Raw genomic sequence first — 22,944 nt, forward strand, 5'->3', positions numbered from 1 at the left:
ATATATAATATAAAAGTATTACTTAGCCTAACTAAAATCCTCCGTTCCTACCGCCGAATCTATCTCTTTTTTATATATTATTAGCCTCTTTATATATTCGGGTAGTATCTATTTAACTAGCGTTAGCTAATATCTTAATATTTAAGTCTTAGTACTATTCTTATTATTATATAAGGACTACGCCGCGACGAGTAGTATAGATACTTCTTTTAACGTACTCTATCCGGTTATTTATAGTCGGGAACCTCTCTATCGCTATTAATATATATCTTCTACTAGCGGAAGTAACGGATATAGACCTTACTATAGCTATATAGACTAGGTTTTAGCGTTATCGATTTCGATCTCGATTTTAATCGTCTTTATATATATAGCTAGTAAAATAGTATACTAATAGGTATACTAGAATACTCTAGTAAACGAGAGACCCTCTACTTAGTACCTTCGCGCTTAGCTTCTTCTAGAATCTCTATTATCGTCTTAGTATATTCCTCGGCTAATTTCTACGACTATAGTTCGTATTTCTAGGATAACTCCTTTAATTCTAGTATATACTTTCGTACTACCTTTCGAGTATATCGAGTACGATCTTAATAATTTATATCGTCTATTATAGTTTATTATAGCTATATAGTTTTATTAGTAGTTAATTAAGTTTCCTTAAAAGATCTCCGCTATATAAATTTCTCTTAGAGTCTAGGCGGTTAGTAGTAGTAGTTTTATTACCGAGTCTTTTACCGAGTTATACGTACTAGGCCGTATTTAAACCGCGTTTATACTATATCTCTACCGTATCTCTACTATATATCTATGTAAGAATATACTGTTTCAGGTGTAAGGCCTGTCAACCGGGTAAGATACGTTGGCTTAGGAGGAGGAACAAAGGTGTATTGGGCTATGTGTGCTAAGACTAATTCTTACTAGAATTCAGGGGTCCCAGGGGGACCCAAGATTAAAAGGAAATGTGCGTGCTAAGGCTCGGCGCCGATCGGGTAACGAACCCCGCACGATTCACACACGTGTCAAAACTTCTATAAATATATATGTCGCCTAAGTTCCTATTTTACCTTTGAAAGGACCTTTATCCTTTACAATTATTCCCCCTTCTCCTACGAGGATATCTATATCCGAAAATAGATTATAGCTATAAAGTATCGGGGAGATATCGGTAGTACTCTATAATAAAGGAGTTATAATTAGAATAGTTCCGAATCTTTATCTAATTTTACTATATCTTTATAGTATTAGGGCTATATAGCTATAGATATATTTATAGTAGAGAACCCTAATTTCCTAACTATTCTCGATATTTAGTATCGGTTTTATTATATCTACTATTCGTAGAAATCGAATCTATTTAAAAAATACGTGGTATATAAACTATCTTCGCTCGATAATTATTCGTTTTACCCCCGGAACGAGCGCGGTTCCGTTTTCTATCTAGTATTTCTTATATAAGACTAACTCTAAAAAATACTAGTAATATAATTAATAGAAGTCGATATATAAACCTCTATTAGAGGGAATATAAGGAGATCGTATCGAATTAATTACGATTCTAGAGTATATAGCCTAATATTAGTTACCTATAAATAGATATTATACGTAAGATACGGTATATCTTTAGAAGATAGGTAAGGGGGTTATTAATTTAGTAAAAGACTTCGATACTACCTATAAAGCGTATAAGTCCGATTATAAGTTTTCGGATAAAGACCGGAAGGATTCTATAGAGGCTAAGATAGGTTCTTAGAAATTATATATCCTAGTAATAATTCGCTAACGATCTATTTTAGTATCGTAGCTATCTCGTTAGTCGCTATATAATATATCTAAATCCTATCTTATATCTCCTTATTTCTTTAACAGAAGAGTAGTAGAAATAGTTTTATACCGAAGTAGGGTAGCGTCTTTAGATAGGAGATAATAGTTTTATTATTTAGACCTAGGATAAGTATAATCTTTTAGTAGTAATCTAAAATATATATATTAGATACTTCGATCCTATAGTACTAGGTATTATTTTAAGGGACTTAGTAGAGGATCTAGTAGATTCTTTTCTTATTCTACTTTTCGAATTATAGGCGGGAAGGTTACGTATTAGTATTATTTTAGGTTTTAGCTTTTAGCTTTTAGTAAGTAGTAGATAGAAATAGAAGGTATAACTTATATTCCTAGATTTAATCTATAGTTTCCTATTTTATATAGAATCCGATCTAGACCCTATCGTATTAATAATCTTTAATTTATTTTCCTTTTATAACTCTCTATCTTCTTACTTCTTTAGATTTACGTTTTACTACTTCTTTATTATTATTTTATAGATTAATTATAACTATACCTCCTATTTATTATTCGCTATATAAACTATACTCTCTAATTTTACGCTAGTATACCTAGTATATAATATACCTACGCGTTTTTATACGCGAGTAGATAGATATTAATTCGGTATCTTTTCGACCTTTTATTATCTACTACTTCGCTAAGATATATAATAAGAAGAATTATTAATATTATAATAGGTTATATAAGCTTTATAAGATAGTAAGTATTCTAGACTACTCTAATAAGGATTCGGTACTAAATTATACTAATCTCGCTTAGGTCCCTAAGGGTATTAAAGGGAACCGCTATAAACTTTCGGCGTATTTATTATAGGTTCGGGACTTTTAGACAAACTCTAATAATAGCTTTAGCGAAAATACTAAACTTAATATTAATAACTAAGATACTATAATTATATTATAGCTACCTTATAAGCTAGTCGTTAGCGTTATAATATACGTTCGGTATCTTATCGCGAGCTTTAATAGTTTTATAAAGTCTTACTGTTATACCTATTCTCTCTCCGGTACTTATATATCTTAAGTAAAGTATTTTTCTTTATATCTTTAGGATTTTATTTTAATCTATTCCTAGGCTACTAGAGACGCTTATTCCTAGTAGATATCCGACCATAGTTTATTAGTAATTTTTTTATTACCTATTCCTACTACCGCTACTAAGTATAAGAAACTTATAAATAAGGCTAGTTACTACCCTTATCTACGTATAACTAAGGAGTCGGCGTATAGCTAGTATATTAGGGTAGTTGCCTTCCGGGAGGATATATAGGAATTAGTCTAGGCTACTCGGGATAATTCCTAGGTATTTAATACTATAGGATAATTCCTAGAGGCGTATCTAGCTACGTTCCCCTTAGACCTATAAGTATAGCGGGCTAGTTCCGGTTTTAATTCGGCGGCTACGGCTATCCTTAGGTTTTCTTTTTTCTTAGAGTTTTTTAATATTTTAATATGATTTTTAGCGTATTTATTATTATACTTTTAGGTACCTATTAATTATATTCTAATAGCTAGTCGTACTACTTTATTAGATAGTATAATTCGTCTTTAAACCGATAGTAATCCTTAATCTTTTCGACCTCTTATTTATTATTATCTACTAGTTCTAGTAATAGTAATTATTCTAATTCGCCCTTTTATTAGTATTATAGCTAAAATAAGGAGATAGGAAAAATATTATAGATCGCTATATATTAGTTAGGAAGTAAGAGGCGATACGCCTATTTTCTAATATATTCGAGGATTCTAAAAGGTCTAATCTATCTAGGTAATAGCTTCTTTATAGTATCTTCTTTTAATTATAGGTTTTTTATTAATAGGGCTACTAGGTCGTTCTTCTTAAATATTATTTCTTTATAACGCTTATTATAATAAAATACTTATATTTCGGTTATTATTCTCTATACTTTCTATAGCTTTTCGCGAAGCTTTATAAGCTTTTAAATTCTTACTAAAGCTATCGGTACCTTCCTCTTAACGTTACTATTCTTAGCGCGTATTTAGAAATTTAGATTAAACCCTAATAAGGCTTAGAAAGGCGATATTCTAGTTATCGTATTAATAGTATTATTATAGGCGAATTCCGCGGTATATAGAAGTATAGGCTATATCTTCTATTACTTATTAATAAAGTACTAAAGGTAGTATTCGAGTATTTAGTTTATCTTCTCTATTTAACTATCGGTCTAGGGGTAAAATACTATTAAATATCTTAGTTTTACTTAGGATATATAGTATAATTTTAATTAAAATCTATTTATAAAAACTAATCCTCGGTCGGATATAATACTATTTAGTAGTCCGAATCGTAGTTTAATATTTTGATAGAATAGCTCGGCTAATTCCGAAGCGTCTATTATAGTCGAAACTAGGAAAAAAAGGCACTATTTCGAAAAACGGTCTATAATTATTAAAATTATATTAACTATCCTTCCTTTCTAGATCGATTAAGGTAAGTCTATAATAAAGTCTATTAATAATTCGGTAAAAGGCTAGGAGGGAATCGGTAGTAATTCGAGCTTACCGAAAGGGCGATATCTTAGCGTTTAGGCGGTTTAATATACTACGTAAGATTTTACGTATTTTTTTATATCTTTTTATAGGTTAATCTAATAGAAATCTCTTCTAAGAAGTTCCTTAGTCCTTACTCTCCTAAAATAGCCTATAGTAGGATTATTATAATATATTATTATTAATTTTTAATAGATACCCTCCTTCTTTAGTATATATAAACATCCTTAGTATCTAAGATAACCTAAGGTATTAACTAACTAGCCTTTATTACTAGGTTTCTAGGCCGATACGTTACCCTTCCGGTAGATCGTTTCTAGGTTATCTAACTAGAGTTTTTCTATCTATTCGAGAGTATCTATAATAGTAGCTATACTTATAGACTAGATTACTATAGTATTCTTTAGATCGAATAGAATATCTAATTTATTATATAGCTTTCTCTATTTAGACTATAAGTCTATATTAGTATCGATACGTTTTACTATCGATCCGATCGAGTTATATTCTTAGGATTTATACTCTTAATCTATATTTAGATCTTAGGTCCCTACGATACTTTAGATCGTTAGGGCCTTTAGCCCTTCGGTCTCTTCTAGAGCTAGGGTCTTTTCGTCTACGATTTAGTTCTAAATCGGATTAATTAATTCCTTCCCTATAATTACTTATTCGGAATTTAGAATTCTAGAAAGCCTATTTATAGGGTTTATTTTTTTAGGCCTATATTTTATAATAAAGTTAAAAAGCGTTAAGAATATATACTAGCGTATTTATCGGCTATTAAGCTTCTACTAGGTTATAAACGTATATAAATTAGTATAGTCTAATAATACTTTAATAGGATACTTACTACTATCTAGGTAGTACCGCTAATATTAAAAGGAGTAAACGATAGCGAAAAGCTCCTAATCTAGGGTAGTATAGTTAAGTTCTAGGCCCGAAAATTTCTTTAACTAGAAGGCTATTAGATACTACCGACCCTCCGAATCTAGCTACGAGAGTACGCCTCCTATATCCTAATTTAAAGTATCTATTTCTAATATAATATACTTCTCTAGATTAAAATAATATAGTAGGGATATTAATTAGAAGATAAGTTTTAACTACCGAAACGCCTATAATTCGGTCGCGTTTAACTATACTTACCCTAGCTTTTTACTATTCTTACTTCCTTTTATTATAGATATAAGGGGTAGGGATAGTTAAGAATACCCTTTTATAAAATAGCGGTAGAAATTATAAAATCCTAAGAAGACCTAGATATTATAATAGCTTTTTAGTTCTTCTTATTCCTAGATTACGCGGACGCGGCTTTAGTCTATTTTTACCCTTAATCTATCTACGATAAATCCTAGGAACTTAACCTCTCTCTAATAGAAAATATATTTTAATAGTTTTATATAGAGTTCCGCTTTCTATAGCCTTTCGAAGACTTATCGAAGGGCTTTTATATAGGATTCTTAATCCTTTATAAATACTAAGATATCGTTTAGATAAACTATATATACTATATTAACTAGCCCTACTAGCGCGGTATAGATATAGCTTTAAAAAATAGCGGATATATTAGATAATCTAAATAGTATAACTATATATTTAAAATAGCTATATCTTATTCGGAAAGCTATCTTCTATTCGTTACCTTCCTAGAGTCGAATCTAGTAGTAGGTATCCTTAACGTCGATCTTATTAAAAAACTAGGCTCTTAAAAGATAATTAAGAATCTCCGAAATAAGGGGTAGAGGGTATCGGTTCTTAACTAATATATAGTTTAGCCCTCTATAGTCTATATATAGCTATAGGCCTCCGTCTTTCTTTAGAATAAAAAGGATAGAGGCGCCCGCGGGGCTCTTTAATAAGCGAATTCTCTCTTTTTTAATATTATCGACTAGGTAGGCCTATAACTCTTTAAGTTCGGTTTTAGATAGTAGGTAAATTAGCCTATAAAAAGGGGTTTTCCCTTCTTTAAGTTCGATTATATAATCGGATATTTTAGTCCTTAGTAGGGTACCCGCTTTTTTATAGTTAAATACGTTAAGAAACTCTTCTAATTCGAGGGATATTTATACCTAATCTATATCCGATATAGCGGCGTCTTCGTCTAGTAACTAAACCTCTTTTAGTATCTTAACTAATATATAGATAATAGTAGTATTTCTTAATTATTTTATAAATTTATAGGGATTTTAGAGTTTAAAACTCTTTATTCCGAACTACTATTTATCTATACTAGGATATAGAATTATATTAAATTTGTTTATAAATATCTTAGATAGAAGTATTAGGCTTCCTTCTAGTCTAAGATCTCTCTCGATCCTAATATAAGGTCGATTTACTATCTTTTTAGTCCCTCTAGAGTCTCTAATTATAAAAAGTACCTAGTATATATTATAGGTACGGAGTTATTCTAGGGCTACGCCCTTTAGTAATAAAGATATAAAGGGTATAATATATAAAGACGTACTATAGTCCTAATAAGTAGGTATTAAGCTAGTATATCGGGATCTATTCTAGCTCTTCGACTTTTCCCGATTATCTAGAGTCCTAAGTTTTTAATATTTAGATAATAGATTAAATTAAGGCTTTTTAGGAGTAATCCTAAGCCTAATAGTTTTTATCTCTATAGATAAAATAGATACTTTCCGGTATCTTTTCGGTACCGTTTCCCTTTTTAGGCTATATATTATTTATAGAGCTTTATAAATTATCTCGATTATTTAATCTACGTTCTTAGTCCTAGCCTCGGATTCTAAAATCTTTAGATTACCTTCTACCTTAAGATTATCCTTTACTCTAGGAAGTCGAGGTTTCGATATAGGGGTAATTTAATATCGAATTAGTATAGTTTCCCTATCTTTTCTTATCTTAGTAATAATAGTTTAAGGAGTCCTTCCTTAGCCTCTAGTATATAAAATAGATATAGTAAAGTATAGATACTAGCTTTAATATTTCGTTCCGGTTTATAGATAAGACGCTATTATTAATAGTAATTATAATATCTTAGAGAGGTTTCTATAGTTTTATAAATAGGGTCTAGGCCTTTTATTTCTTATTCTAGTTTAGGAGGTAATTCTCTAGCGATTCGAGGTAGTTTTCGAAATTATAAGGGTCTTAGTAGGGTTTTATTATAGCTTTTTAGAACTAGATAAGGATATCGGTAATAATATTATAGGAGTTCCTTAGAAGTATCTTTATCTATTCTCTAAATACGTCTTAATCCGATACCTCTTTAGGATATTTCTATTTATAAAACGTCTATTTTCCTTTATAAGAGGTATATAGATAATTTATAACAGCGAGGATTTTTTAGGTTCCTAAGATATATTTTTTTAGAGCCCTTTTAAAGAGCGCTTTAAGGTTATTTAGCTAGTCCTCTCTCTATTTTATACTAAAATCTAGTTTAAATCGGCTAATATCTCTTTTAATCTCTCCTTTTTAGGAGGGTTCGCTTTCCGCGGATAAATCGCGGTAGTTCTAAGATCTTCTTATTATTTAACCGAAATCCCGAAGTTTCTCTTCGTTTTCCGCGACCGCTTTTTAGGCCGCGAGAATACGTTCTTATAATACTACTCTAGCTTTATATTCCGTAACTTTTTCTTCTAGGCTTCGAAGGGTTTCGTCGGCGATATAAGAGCTTTCCGCCGCTATCTCGGTAGTTTTTTTAGGTAGGTCCTAAGTTAGTATTTCCTCCCGTTCTTCCGTAGATAGAAGTATTCCCGATTCGCTATTAGTTTAGATAGGATACTCTAGCGCCTCGGTATTATTACGCGAGCTACTACGGGTAGTTAGGGGAGCTATTATATCTTAGGTAGTTAAAGAAGAAGAATTAGAATTATAAGAATATACTATTTTAGGTATAAGGCCTATTAACCGGGTAAGATACGTTAGCTTAGGAGGAGGAACAAAGGTATATTAGGCTGTATATGCCAAGACTAATTCTTGCTAGAATTTAGGGGGTCCCGGGGGGACCTAAGATTAAAAGGAAATGTGCGTGCTAAGGCTCGGCGCCGATCGGGTGACGAACCCCGCACGATTCACATACGTGTCAAAACTTCTATGAATACATATGTCGCCCAAGTTCCTGTTTCACCTTTGAAAGGACCTTTATCCTTTACAATCTACTACGGTCTCTCTACTTAACTAAGACTTTTCGGAGTTATTAGGACTATATTTTAATCGAAATTTAACCGAGGCTATATAGTACGGTTAAAATATAAAAAGGTTCGTTATATCCTTCTATAACTTTATTATTCGTTATATACTCTTCTCTTTTTATTTATTATCTTACTAATATCTCCCTCTTTAGTCTCTTACTACTGTTGTTATACCTACGCTATATTAAGGATATCGTCGTCTCCGTAATACGTTACCTATATATTAGTAGTTCGAGATAGCGCTAAGAAATTTATTAATAATATTCGTTATTATTAGGTATATACTAGTTACCTTCGTACTAATCGTCGCGATACTATATATACTCGATATAAAAAGAAGCCTAATCTATAACTCCTATCCTTATCTATATCTTAAGATATAGATCCGAATACTCTATCTTCTAATATAAGTATCTCTACTTCCCTTTCTATATAGATATATTACTTATATATATCTATAAAGATTATATCTCTTTCCCTTACTACTATTAGTAGTACGTATAATACGGGTAAATCTAGGTCTACCTTTTATAGTCGTTATATAGAGCGAATTCCCTTCTTTAACTCTACTTATATAACTAGAAGAGCTCTAAAGTATCCTATATATATAACTACTATTATAGATAGCGGGCCTAAGTTTCTTAGCTCTCGCTATTACTAGAGATATAGAAGGTCTCTCTCTATCTATAGAAGGGTAGCTAGATATCTACTATATATCGATAACTTAAGAGTTATACGACTACTTTATATAAAGCTCGGTTCCCCTAATTAACGTAAGTATCTCTATCTCTTTTATTTATATTATTTCTAATTAATATAATTTAGATCTATCTCCTTCGCCTACTCTAGATATAATAAACCCCCTATAAAAACAGTACGTAGGTTATTAAGGTATTCGCTCCTACTATATATCTAGGGCTTATTATAGAACCTATATTATTAATTCCCGAACCTCTATATCTAGGATCCTATATATATAGATTTTATTACTACTTCCTTAGGTATACTTTAATATTAGTTAAATAGATACGATATATCTATATTACTAAGCTCGCTATTAGAGATATAAGGTATATCCTAGAAGTAGAGGGGATCTAACTTAGGAGAAATATTACTATATAAATAGTATCCTAGATATCCGTTTACCTAACCTACCGCTACTATTAAAGAGTCTATTTAATAGTAATACTATATACGCGTACCGTTTTCGCTAATTTATTCGACTTCTTAATAGTTTATTAGCCTTTATCTCTAGTAGTAACCGTCCTAATCCCTATCTTTAAGTATAGGAATAGATCTTTATATTTTAAATATAGGGGCTTATATATTATTTAATTAGGCCTTTATAAGGGGATCTTCTATCCTATATATAATTCTACTTTATAGATAGAGAAGCTATATATAATTAGCGCCTAGAAAATATATCTTTACTAAATAAATATCCTAAGCTTTTAAGACGCTTAGAGAAGCTAATAGATAATTTAAACCCTTATTCTAAGGTATTTAACTATACTAGCTATATTCTTAAGGACTATTATAGTCTAAATAATTATTTACATATTATCTTATAGGTATAAATATATATCTTAACCCTCCTTATTTATACTATACTAATAATATATTAGCTAGAGTTAGTTAAGAATCGTACTAACGGTAAGGTATATAATTTACCTACTAAGCTTAAGGTTACTACCTTTCTTCTAAAGATTAACTATAAGTACGCTTAACTAGGATACCGTAATATATAGATCTATCTTAAGTAACAGCCTTTAAATAATATTAATCTAAACTTAATATTAGAAGGTATTAATATACTATTATCTAATATATCTTTATACTAAAGAGAGGTAGAGACTAATAATAAGTCTATTTCTAAAGATAATCTAGAACCCGACTTATATAACGACTCGCTATTAGACGGGATTAATTATATTATTAATCCTAGGAGGAGTAACCGCTAGCTTTTATTTATTTATCTTAAATATCCTCTCTATTTCCTATTAGCCTACCCTTTTTCTAGCCTACTAGCGGTATTAGCTATCCTCGCGGTATAATTTTGACTAGAACTATAAAGAGTAGGAAGGAACGCTAAAGAATAAATATTACTCTAATTATTATCTTCCGCTCTCGGCTCTATATACGTACGAATATCTTTAATATTTTATATCGTAGCGTAATACTATTCTAGTAATAGATTATTAATTCTTTTCTTACGGACGATATAAAGAATATAGACTAGATTCGGTATAACTAAGGAAAGCTACGGGCTAAGATATACTCGAAGCTTATATAGGCCTATGTAGAGGGCGTTTTAATAAATAAGATCGGAAAACGTTCGATTATACTATTAATAGTAAAAGAGAGCCCTCGCTTTATATAATAGCGCTACTAAGACTCTATAGCTATTATCCGGGAGTATAGGAAGCTATACTTATTTATTATAATAATTAGCAACCTATATTAGGATAAAATTATATATAAGCTATTTATTAATATCTATAACGAGTTAATTTAGATATAGCGCTAACGCCTAGACTTAGTTATACGCGTCTTTTATACTAAATTATATAAGTTTCTCGATAATCTTATAGGCTCTAATAGCGTATTTAGCGTATACTATACTTAGATATACGTTATTAAGTTCTAGAAAAGAGGGATATCTTATATATACGTCCTTCTTTAGTTAAAGGACTTTTCCTATAATAATCCTTAGATAGTAAACGAGGTTATTTTCGCTAAGTTTCCTAATCTTAATAATAAATATAACGAAGAACTTTATAATATTATTAAAAGGCGTATAATTTATCGCTTATATAGCGACTATAACCCCTAATCTTCTTATATAGAAGACGTTAATAGCGTTCGTTAGTATTTAAAAGGTTTCCTAAAGGATCTTTATAATAAAACTATAATAGATAATAATAGTTACCCTCTATACCGGCGAAGAGGGAATATAAATATTAAGATTAATTATCTAGGATAGATATATTAGAAGATAATAATTAGTAATAAATAGATAGTTCTATATAACCCCTATCTTACTTATAAATATTAGGCCTATATTAATATCGAAATCTATAGTACTATTAAGGCTATTAAGTATATTTATAAGTATATTTATAAGGGTACCGACCGCGTTATTATAGAATTCGATACTAATAAGATTCGTTAGTTTATAAATAGCTATTATCTCGGTACTTCTAAGGTATATTAGCGGATATTTTAATTCCGAGTTTATAGTATATACCCTTCTATTATAGTATTAATTATTTACCTTCCTAGCGAGTATTAGGTAATATTTAATCCTTCTATAACTCTAGAACTCTACTAAGAGACCTTCTTAGTTACGACTTCGCCCTTAATTAAATTCTTCGAGTTTAATAAGGCTAATACGGATAACGAGGATATAAGGGACGTTACTTCCTTAACTTACTAAGACGTATCTAAATATCTAATATAGTAAAAGAATACCTAGCGTTATCGGATAAGAGGTAGTAACTCTTAGATTAGCTATATATATCTTATTAATTGTTTCTAAGGCGAGGCGTTCTTCCTCTATTACCTACTCGCTATTATTAAGGGGCCGATAAGTTTTAAAGATCTTTATATTATACCCTTTATTTAAGGTAAGATACCTATTAGTAACTACTAGCTAGCCTATTAGGGTAATCGCTAGGTAGTAGTTTACTTAATATTTCGAGATACTTATTATAGTCGACGGTTGTTCTAAGATAACTAGAAGTAGAAGTTATACTTCTAAGAGGCTAGTATACTCTATATAGGCTAGGTATTACGTTAGACCTTTATTAATATCTTAGTCTCCTATAAGATATAAGATAGGTCCTATATATAGGTAAGATTCTATAACTAGTTATATAAAGGTCTATAATAAGAGATTTAATATAAATATCTCCTATTTCCTCTTAACTTCGCTAACCTAGAGTATAATTATAGCCTTTACTTAATTAGTAAGGATCTTTATAAGGAAAATATAACCTTAGCTTATTTTTAACTCCTAACTCCGTAGTTATTATAGGGTAAGCCTACTAATCGGCTTATATTAGATAAATTAGCCTATAATCCTATAGACTAGGTAACTAAGGCTACCGAAATACGTACCTAACTTAATTATAACTAGTAGGAGGTATTTAATATTATACTACCTACTATCCTCGATAATCTATTTAATATATATTTCTTTCTTTATAGCCTAAGCGGAACTAGAAAGATATTCCTCTATCGCCTACTCTACGCTAAGCTTCGGAGTTATAGTCTAATCGTCTTATATATAGCTTCTACTAGAATTACTATCTTACTACTTCCTAGCGGACGTACGGTATACCGACGCTTCCGCCTCCCCTTAGACCCTATCTCTAGCTAATAGGATAATATCTTATAGTAGACTTAGGATACTAAGCTACTTCGAAGTATAAGTTTAGTAATCTAAGATAAAACTCCTATAATATATCGTAAATATTTTGATATTATAGACTATAACTTACGTGATATTTAAGACTTAACTATACTGTTTAGGGGTCTTCTAGTTATTCTTAGTACAAAAACCATATGTGCCGACGCGGCCGGATTCGGCCGCCCCCTCGATCGGGTTTGGCGTCCGCCCCGTTTGGGTTTGGTCCATCCCAATTCGGTTTGGCGTCTAGGCTTTTCCTAAAATGGCAGAAGCCCCACCCGCTCCTGTTCTGGTTTAGTGGACTCCAATCTAGTTTAGCGGTCCCCGTAGCAGTTTGGCGCCTCTAGCTATCCCCAAACGGGGATCTACCATATCCGACCGCCTGCCAGCCAGACCCTAGGACTATATAACTTCCAGTGCGTCGCTCCACCGTCCTCCCCTCTTCGCCTAACTATACTCTTCTCTCTCCCATAATACCATCGGTGAAATGATACCGTAATTCCGGATCGCACGGCATCCTTACCCCTACGCCTCCCTATTTCAGCTAAGTTCCTCGTCATAGCCTACGCGCCTTTTCTCTACTCGACTCGCTGTAGATAGATCAATCTATCGGCCCTAGTCGCCCTAATCCTTAAATTAGACCGCTGCGCTGCAACCCTATGATCTGATTTGGGCGATAGCTTATATGCCTACCCTCTTGTCCCTATTTCTTCGGTATATACTTGTTTTGCCCGCTGTAACGGCGTAGCCTTCTACGATCGGTCTAGAGAGAGAGCCTTAACTTACGAGGAGATTCGATTTACGACCTAGTCGGTCGAGTACGATTGTGACGCAGCGCTCTCTAAGCTAGTGCTAATCATAAGCTCTCGCTATACCTATATATCTATTGGTACTTACTGCTCTTACGCCCCGCCTATAACGAAGAATGTCTTATTCCCGGATTCTTTTTCTTAAGGGCTTCGACTTTTAGTAGCCTTAAATAAGCTAGCGTTACTTTACGGATAATAGGTAATCATTTTCCTAGACGCTAGTGTCTACGCTAAGTGATCTTCCGTAGACGATCTTACCGTAAATGTTACTATTCTAGCGAGGCGTAGTAAAGAAGACTAAGGAATCTAGACTATCGGAGCTTCCTAGGAAGGTCGGTACCGCCGTGCGTATAAAGATATCTTACCCGACTAGACGCTAATACCTACGCTAAGCACCCTTTCGGAGATAATCCCTTTACTATAGTCCTCTTTTAGTAAGGCGTAGTAGGGCAAACCGTAAACGTATCCGAATATAAAACGCTTTAATCTAATAGGAGAAATGCCGTATATAGTATCGGCCTTACGCGTAACTCCTTTATAAATTCCGTTGTAGATGGGTTAGTAGATCCTCGTATTGGTAGGCTGCGCTTTGTCTTATAACTCTTATCTATTCGACCCTCCTAAAGCGCTTAGAGGAGGTAGGGGAAGGTAGGTAGGTATAAAGGGTCGTTAGAAGTCCTTACTAGGACCGAAAAGGAGGCTAACTATCTATTTATAGTTCCTTCTCTTTTATCTTAATTAATTGCGTCTAAATCTTTCTCGCGGTATAGCACTAATTAATCTAGACGACGTTATCTATTATCGTCCGCCTACTAAAAAACCGTATTTTAAATAGTTCGGGCCGCCCGGTTCCCACGATCGTATCCGTTCATAGATATCTTTAGATAGACCCGCGCCGGCCTATCCGTTTCTATCTAGCTAGTACTAGCGTTCGAGTCTTCTATTCTCGGGGTATACGCCGTACCTTTAAAGTCATTTCTATATACCTAGTGAAGTCGAGACGTTATTAGCCCCTAACGAGCTTACGGAAGAAGTGACTATTAACAGCTCGAATAAGTTTGATATGGATTTCTTAAATGCCTCTTCGGAAAGAGATGTAAACGTTACTATATCAAATATATATATAGCGAATCGAGAATTACCGGATAATATTTCTAGTAGTGATTTAGGGTAAGGTTTCTCCGACTAGCTTTATAATAGTACGTGGTGGCTATTATTTTAACTCCCTTTGATTTCTCTAATTTACTCTGTTGAACTTATTATACCTTATCTATCTTTCCTTAACGATAACTTGGTCGATAATAGAGGGCTGACTTAGCACTTTAAGACTAGACTTCCGAGGTAATAAGCATTATAAGAGCAATATAATATAAGATATTATCTAGGGGGGGAGGTCTTAAGCAATCTATACCTTTATACTCTATATCGATCCGTGATAGCCTCTATATCCCGGTAGCGGAGGAAGAAATTCTAAGCCGAATAGAAGTATATAAAAATATAGGTTAGTACTCTCTTAGTTAGCTCGGTTACCTAGTCCTCCGGCTCACGTAGTAGAATATAGACGAAGCTACGATAGAGGGAGATATTTTGCTATATTCGAAGCCGATAATAGATATAGCAGACGGTAATATAATAGTTAATAGCTAAGTTCTTTATACTATAGGCTAGGAAAAGCAACCTACTCTAACGGATTTATTGTCTAGAGATACTAGAATTGAAGTAGACGAATTAGGATCGAAACCGGCAGCTTACGTTATCGGGAAGAGTATACCAGCCGAGAAGTATAACAGATAGCCCGTTTCCGAAAGCTATATAGTTATTAGCTAGGAGAAAGATAGGGCTACTACTTATAACAACGAAGGCGAGCTATAGAGTTATAATGCGGAGAGCCTATTAGCATCTCTAAAACTTCGTTAAAATAGAGTACTAGCGCGTGAAATCTTATCTACTTTTCAAGATAGCGAGAAGTAGTCGCTATACAATCTAATAGAGGAAGTTATAGGATTCTATCTAGTATTAGACTAGCCGTCGGTCGTTATCTCCAACTGCCGTTCCTAAGATCGAGGAACGAAGGACTCTATCTTAATAACACGAATAGCCTCTTCGAATAGGAAGCGAGACCGGGATAAATATATATCTAATAATAATAGCTATAACCCTAATAGCCTCGACGATGCGGACTACGTAGGCGAAAGTAGTGAAGACGTATATAGGAACAGCGTTTCTTTCTATCGACTGAAAAGAGTAAGGCGACCTACCGTATAGCTTAAGCCTAGACCTCCTCGGTAGAATACTAAACGCCTCTCGGTCGACGAGGCAGTTCAATCCAAAGTGGTCGTAGATCAGACTTCCCTAACAAGCTTATACGATATCGAAACGATTCCTATCCGAGGTTTCCTTACGCGATAGATACTTTTATTAAGGGTTATCTATTTAGTTACCTTTAAAGAGTAGGTAGAGCATTCCTACCCTTAGAGATTAGGTAGAGCTACTTCACATTATAAAAACAAAATTAGCAGCTAGTATTCTAAGCAACCCCCTTAGAAAGGGTCCCGCGCTGGGAAAACGACTAGGCTAACTCGAATCCTATCTAAGGACGACTAGCTTCTGATTGAATTGAAGGAAGAGCGGAGCTTGCTATAGAAACGGATCGTAGAGTATTTTCCTAGAAGGTCGGAGGGCTCCCTCTAGGTACGCTATTATACACGCCTTAAGGGCCGTAAGGCTAGGAATTCTAGGCATTCTAGGCGGAGTCCTAATATAAGGAGCGAATCTTTATATAGAGGCGCACCTTACGAGGCAGTTTAAGCCGCGGGTAGTAAGAGCAAAGATACCGAAGAAGGTATATTTAGACCGCGATACGGTCCACCTCGGCGTAGGCAAACGGTAGACCGCTATTCCCCGGTTTAAGTTGGCAATAGTTCTTAGTCTTTATCTAATATTAGTTAAACGGATCGCTAAAAATAAGACCGTCCCGCTGTATCTAGCGCCCGTAGTGCGTTAGGCAGTAGTTGAACCTTATTAGCTTTTATAGTTTTAAAGAGCGGTAGTAGTCTCTCTGTAGAGTTGCTAAGCCTCTCTGGCACTAAAACATAGTTTTAATGTCACTTTTTGCTATTAGCGATACTGTTTTCGACTATAATGTAAATCTTATAAACGGCGGACCTATGAATTACTATATCGGGTTAGTTTTGCCTTTTAGGGTTTAGTGCCCTAATACGCTATTACGTAACCTACCTTTAATGCCGCCGATATAAAAGACCCGTCTTCGCTATTCTTCCTCCCCCTCTCTTACTTTTTTATTCTTCCTACCCCTCTATCTTATACTTATCGCCGCCCCCTTTCTTTTATTCTAGCCCCTACCGACTACTACGTATTTACTTTCAGCCCGACGTACTACCCCTTTCTTTTTACCGGAGATACCGCTCGATCTAATATCTAGTTTATAATGCCTATTACCTAGAAGCGTAACCACTAGGATGATATAGCATCCTATTCTTTCGTATCGATCCTATTCCTTCCCTAGGGCAGTGACTAAATATCATACTACGAGGATATCTAAGTCTCCCTCTGCTAGTACGCCTTTTCGTCTCTGATTCCGCAGGCCTCCCTTCAAATCTATAATGTGCTAGTATACCCTCGACGCTATATATCCCTCTCCCACCGTACTACCTAAGGTTATATTATATAGCCCCGGCTTTATAAAATAGCTCCCTATTGCCTAGCTAAACGCCTAGTTGTCGTTATCGTCGGTCTCTCTAATCCCTCTCTACCCAATCAGTAAAAACTCGAAATCATAGCTCGGTCATTTAGGCTAATAGTGAAAATGCCGTATACGTCCTAGATCTTGGTCGATGCTATATCTTATAGTCTATACAAGACTACAACTACGGGAACTTTTACTAGTAAGCTATAATTTGTTATAGACTATAAAACTAGTATAGTCTAGCGTCCTCGACTATAATAGGTTGGATTGTAGGATCTAGTTGAGATTGTCTACTCTTAGTAGAAGGAAGAAGGATTATATCTTCCGGGGATTATATCTTCCGGGCCTCCGTCGTCGTCTATAAAAGAGACTACAATTCTACTAATACAGCAAAACTAGAATTCGAATCACCTTAAAATTCTCCTCTTCGCCTATTCCTTGTTTTTTGCCGGTTTCTTTATTTTATAAGTGCCCGCAGTCACTATATCCTAAGAGTCTTTAGCTATTTCTTTACTATATATAAGTTTTCCTTAGTATTTTTTTTCGGCCCCAAAGTTACGTATGATACCTTACCTAACTAGACGCTAATCCTTACGCTAAGCAGTCCTTTGGAGACGATCGCTTCGCCATAGCCCTCTTCTAGCGAGGCGTAGTAAGGTAGACCGTAGACTTTTTCGAATATAAGACGCTTTAATCTAATAGGAGAAATACCGCATATACCGTCGGCTTTACGCGTGACTCCTATAGTCTTCTTACTTTTACTATACGGAACCGCACTCTGTTAAACCGATATAACGTTCTAGATACGTTAGGTCTAAATTACTAGCACTCTCGACTCGGTATCTTTATCTAGGCCAATCTAACGTTATATTGTATAGCTAGGGAAGAATAGAATCTCGCTTGGTCGGAGGTAACGAACCTTTTTATATAGAAATTCCCTAGAAGAAGCAAATGGTCTATAAAGGTATACTAGAGCACGACGCTGAAGAAATAGCGTTGGTCTTATAGAGAATGTCATCCTAATCAATATATAGACCACTACCTCTTTTCTCTTATATCTAAAGCTATAACGCAAGCGGTAGACTTATGAATTGTCTTTTTAGGTTAGTTTTATATTTTTTTTTAGTTTAGTACCCTAATACGCCGTCTCGTATAATAAGCTCCCCTAAAACCCGCGGCTGAGTCCGGTTTGCCTCTACTATTGTAGCTTATATTAGGACTATTTGATCTCTACGTAGGTGGCGCCCTAGGGAGTATGGCTAGGCTTTAGGTGGAGTCTTATAGATCATATTAGGTATAGCTAATTAATAGGTTGGTCTATATATATAGTGGATATAGTAGATTGTTATTAGTCAATTACTATGCTCGCGTTATTTAAGAAGTTTGTAAGACGCCTCGCCTCGACCTACGGCTCCCGGGAGCGGACTATGCCGTAATATCCCCTAGGTTCACCGAAATCTCTAGGTTTTTGGCCTACACTACTAACGTATACTCTTATAACGTCGATATATAATTACCCCTAAGGCGCTATTAGTATAGCTTTTAGGAACGAGACTTAAGGAGCTAGTCGGCGAGGATCACCCGCTAGAGAATAATTTAACTAAAGCTATATGGAAATGATACGGACAAACTATTATCCTATCTGATTACTAACTAGGCAGTTACCCCTTTCTAGCATTACTTACTAATATTTTCGCCGTATCGCCTAATTACCACGGTCTAGTAGGCATTCTTTACTACCTACTGATATCTGCCGAACTGCTTTTTCTTCTTATCCTATTTCTTCTACGCTTTATTCTTAGCTTAGATAGAAGTTCTCGTCTTCGCCCTTTTTCTCCTACTAGAACGCTAGTATTATTCAATATAAGTTCCGGAAACTAGGAATACTTAGTCGATTAGGAGATTCTCTATTTCTTCTAAAAGACTTCTATAGACCGCTTGTCCTATGATAATCGAGTATAGGAACTCGTGGGAGGTACTATGACCCCTATTATAGTATAAGGCGTTTGTAGTTATTCTGTATACGTAGGTCCAAATTATGAGTATATAGTTTAGTTCCGACTAAGGTCTTTTAGGCTAAAGATAGAAATTATAAATATTGCTAGTAATATATATAGATCCTTAGTGCCCTCCGTCTCTTATTACGGTTAGATTGGAGATAATGTTAGTAGGAAGGAACCTCTCTCTGTTTATATAATAAGTCGGGTGAAAGGTATTAGCTATCTCGATTTTATCTTTATATATAACCTCCTAGAGAATTCTCTAGAGTACTTTACCTAGAGAGAGAATCTGGTCTCCGATATTACTAGGTATATTTAAGGTAGGCTATATTATATAAATGATCTGACCCGAAAATTTATGAATATAGGCTCTTTGCTCTTATATAGAAGAACCCGTAGAATATCGACCGATCCTTTTGCGAAAACCTCTATTAAAGATATGACGAAGACCTATAGCGGCTCTTAGCTGCTCTATCTAATCGCTTCTACCTAATAATCTAATAGTCGATTGACGCTCTACCTACTATATTTTCGCTGCTTATAGTCCTTCTTTATAAGGATTTTGGTATATATAATATTATGGTTAATGCCGATAGTAACTATCTAGTCGGAATTATTGACTAGGCCGAAGCGGAGATTGGTCCCTTCGGAACGAACCTCTATTCTCTCTAGCAGTTTATAAGCAAATATCGCCTTGGTGTTGGCTGGGTTCGATATGGTAATTATGATACGTTAAATAACAACTTTTGGAATATCCTTTCCGTAGGTACTGGAGGTCTCGAGGAGGAGACGATCCGAACGATAAAATCTATAATGATCGTGGGCCTTTTGCTTTCTTATAGATTTACGAGCCGCCTTGCTAATATGCCGAAGCCTGAGCCTATCTGTGACGATGAAAGCGGAGCTTACGAAGTGCTTGGTTTGGATGGCTTACTTATCGTGCCTACTACGAAGCTTGTGAATTAGCTTTAGGGGTTTTCTAGTAAGAAGCGGCTATATACCATAAGATTTGAAAATTGAACGAGTGAATAAGCTATCTAGCTTAGTAAGCCAATCCGTAAGCTATTTGGGAGAATATTAGAGTATACCGGCCTCGGTAAGAGCTACTTTTAATTCCTCGATATTATCTAACTTCGGAAGGGGCTTCCTAGCGTTAAAGACTTTATGATTGCTAGAAGTTATCTTTGAATAGACTTCGCCTAAGGTGTAAACCCGCGGGCTCCTATTAATCGACTTGAATCGCTAACCCGTAATACGGGACGTTACTACGTTCTTAACGATTGAGGAATCTAATATGACAGTTGCTTATTCGAGAATAAGCTCCGATATAGAATGGTCATTGTAACCTAGAATTTAAAGGCCGATGATATCCTAAAGATTGTTTTTAATAATATATTTAAGGAAGTTAGCGAGGAAATCATGGCCGATCCTAGATAGGTCGGGGAGAGGCCTATCCTAGAGTTTATAAGGATAGAGCTTATTTCTAGCGAGTGTAAAAATGTGACTATGAATAGTTAGGGGATTGATCTCGTTAATATTTATAGTCTTAGCCTACCGAAGGGTAGGGTTCTTAAAGTTAGTGCCGACTATAACGGTGCTCTCGGGGATCTTAAAATGGCCGTGAATTAAATGAATTCCTAAGACCTTCTTAGTATTATGGTGAACGAACAATGCCGTAAGGTTGGTAATATGCTCGTTCGTAACAACGGGCTGAGTACTATTATTAGGGAGCTTGTTGTACTTATAAGAGATTAGCTATCTTTATTTGATCGAGATGCGAATAAGACTACTTATAAGGTACGACTCCTCCGGAGATCTTAGATCTATAGAGCCTTATTAAGGGTTAGAAGAGTAGGAGCTATAGCGACTAGAGCTGCTATAATAAATGGTTAAATATTTTGATAGATATCACTACTCGTACGAAGACTTCGGGTAATACTTCGAGAATAGGCGATTAAAGAGGCTTCTAAGATTATATTTATGTTTTGAAATAGGGAGGGGTAGTAGAGACCCGGCTAGTAGGCAAGTATAGTCCTTGAGCTACCTTCGACTAATATCGATATGGAAGTCTTATGGCTAATCGGGTTTCTTATCTCCTCGTGCCTTTTACTAGATATATATGCTGTTATATAATTAGCAATTATGGTAAGTACCCTAGACCTAAAAAGCAGCTAATATGACGTGCTTTACTAACTTCAAAACCTACGTATACGGGCGTACTTCGTAGCCTTAGTCCGTGTCTAAGTGATCTAGACTAACACTATATGAACTGAGCGGGGAACCCTATCTAAGATAAAAGAATACCACGACTTAGACGCTCTAGTGCGGCACGATGCTTTGGTTCGGGGGCCTGGCCCGGCGGCATATAATGAATTGTGTGTAATTAGCTGAAGGTAGGTAATAATATAAAACTCCGTGTATTAGCGCGAGGCTATATCGACAATCTTATATGAGGAAACAACACGGTAAATATACTGACGCTACTTAGGGCTATGTTATATGTTGTTGTTGTACTTCATAATGCGGAGTGTTTATTATATAAAGAGCCATACTAAATCAGGATAGAGTGGCGTACGGCTGGCAGTCCTACCGTGATCTACGCCTCTGCCTTTTAATAAGTCACTAATTTTCTTGACTAATAAAGAACTATAACCCCTAAGATATTTAATTACTTTTAAAATTGTTATAAACCTGAAGCTTTCCGGGCTCTTTAATATTAGATCTGAAGGCAAATATTATAAGTGACCTATCGAACGGATATGTAAAAATCAAAATGATTAAATCAAAATGGCAGAAATTGATTCTTCCTAAGTCTTCCTTTTAGTAATGGTATCGTTATATGCTGGTATATCTCTTTTACTTTGGTTTGTGTTGATATCTAACGGATAGCTATCCCGACTTATCTTACTCTATTAAAAACCCTACGTTTTCTTATAGGCTGTGGTGGGAGTTTTGGTCTGTACTAGCCTGCTTAGGTCGATAGTATTAGCTACTTATTAACCGGTCTTCTAAAGCGGTGAGTATTATTAAGGCGTTCCTACTTATCAGCTGACGAGTCCTATATATAGATTCTTCGAGGCCTGCTCTGATAGTTGAATTGGGGTTTCTACTTCTTCTGCTACTAATAAACGAGGTAAATAGACCTAACTTTAATATAAATCTTACTGATATCTATAAGTTTCTAGGCCTTGTTAACTAAAATTCCTGGTCAATCTATATTTTTATTATCTTTCCTATCGCTAAATCATTGCTACTACTAACGTAAGTCTTTTTTGTTAGCTTCGGTCGGCCTGATCTCAACTCAATCGAATAGTTTTTTTCTTGACTATATATAGAGAAGAATACGCTATATTTTATACGTATTACTTCTTCTACTCACGATAGCTAAGACATTTTTTTTCGTGATCTAGTATATTCTACTTTGGCGAATTTGTAGTCGGTTAAACAGTTCGTACTTAACCTCTTCTCGAAGCTTGGGCTTCTTCCGGAATCAATCCTCTAATTAT

At 34.6% G+C, this 22,944-nt stretch overlaps 1 protein-coding gene across 1 annotated transcript; it reads left to right on the forward strand.

The window, feature by feature from the left end:
- Positions 1 to 19,599: 19,599 nt before the first annotated feature.
- N7516_004736 (Aminoglycoside phosphotransferase) lies at positions 19,600 to 20,404 on the forward strand (the record flags this gene model as incomplete). Its single annotated transcript, XM_057217456.1, has 3 exons — positions 19,600 to 19,605; positions 19,943 to 20,044; positions 20,114 to 20,404. The coding sequence occupies 3 exons, from the start codon at positions 19,600 to 19,602 to the stop codon at positions 20,402 to 20,404; spliced, it is 399 nt and encodes a 132-aa protein (XP_057079339.1).
- Between the last annotated feature and the right edge of the window lie 2,540 nt (positions 20,405 to 22,944).

Source organism: Penicillium verrucosum (genome assembly GCF_028828655.1).
Source record: "Penicillium verrucosum strain IBT 35672 chromosome Unknown utg000001l_segment0_segment0, whole genome shotgun sequence".
Classification (NCBI taxonomy): Eukaryota; Fungi; Ascomycota; class Eurotiomycetes; order Eurotiales; family Aspergillaceae; genus Penicillium; species Penicillium verrucosum.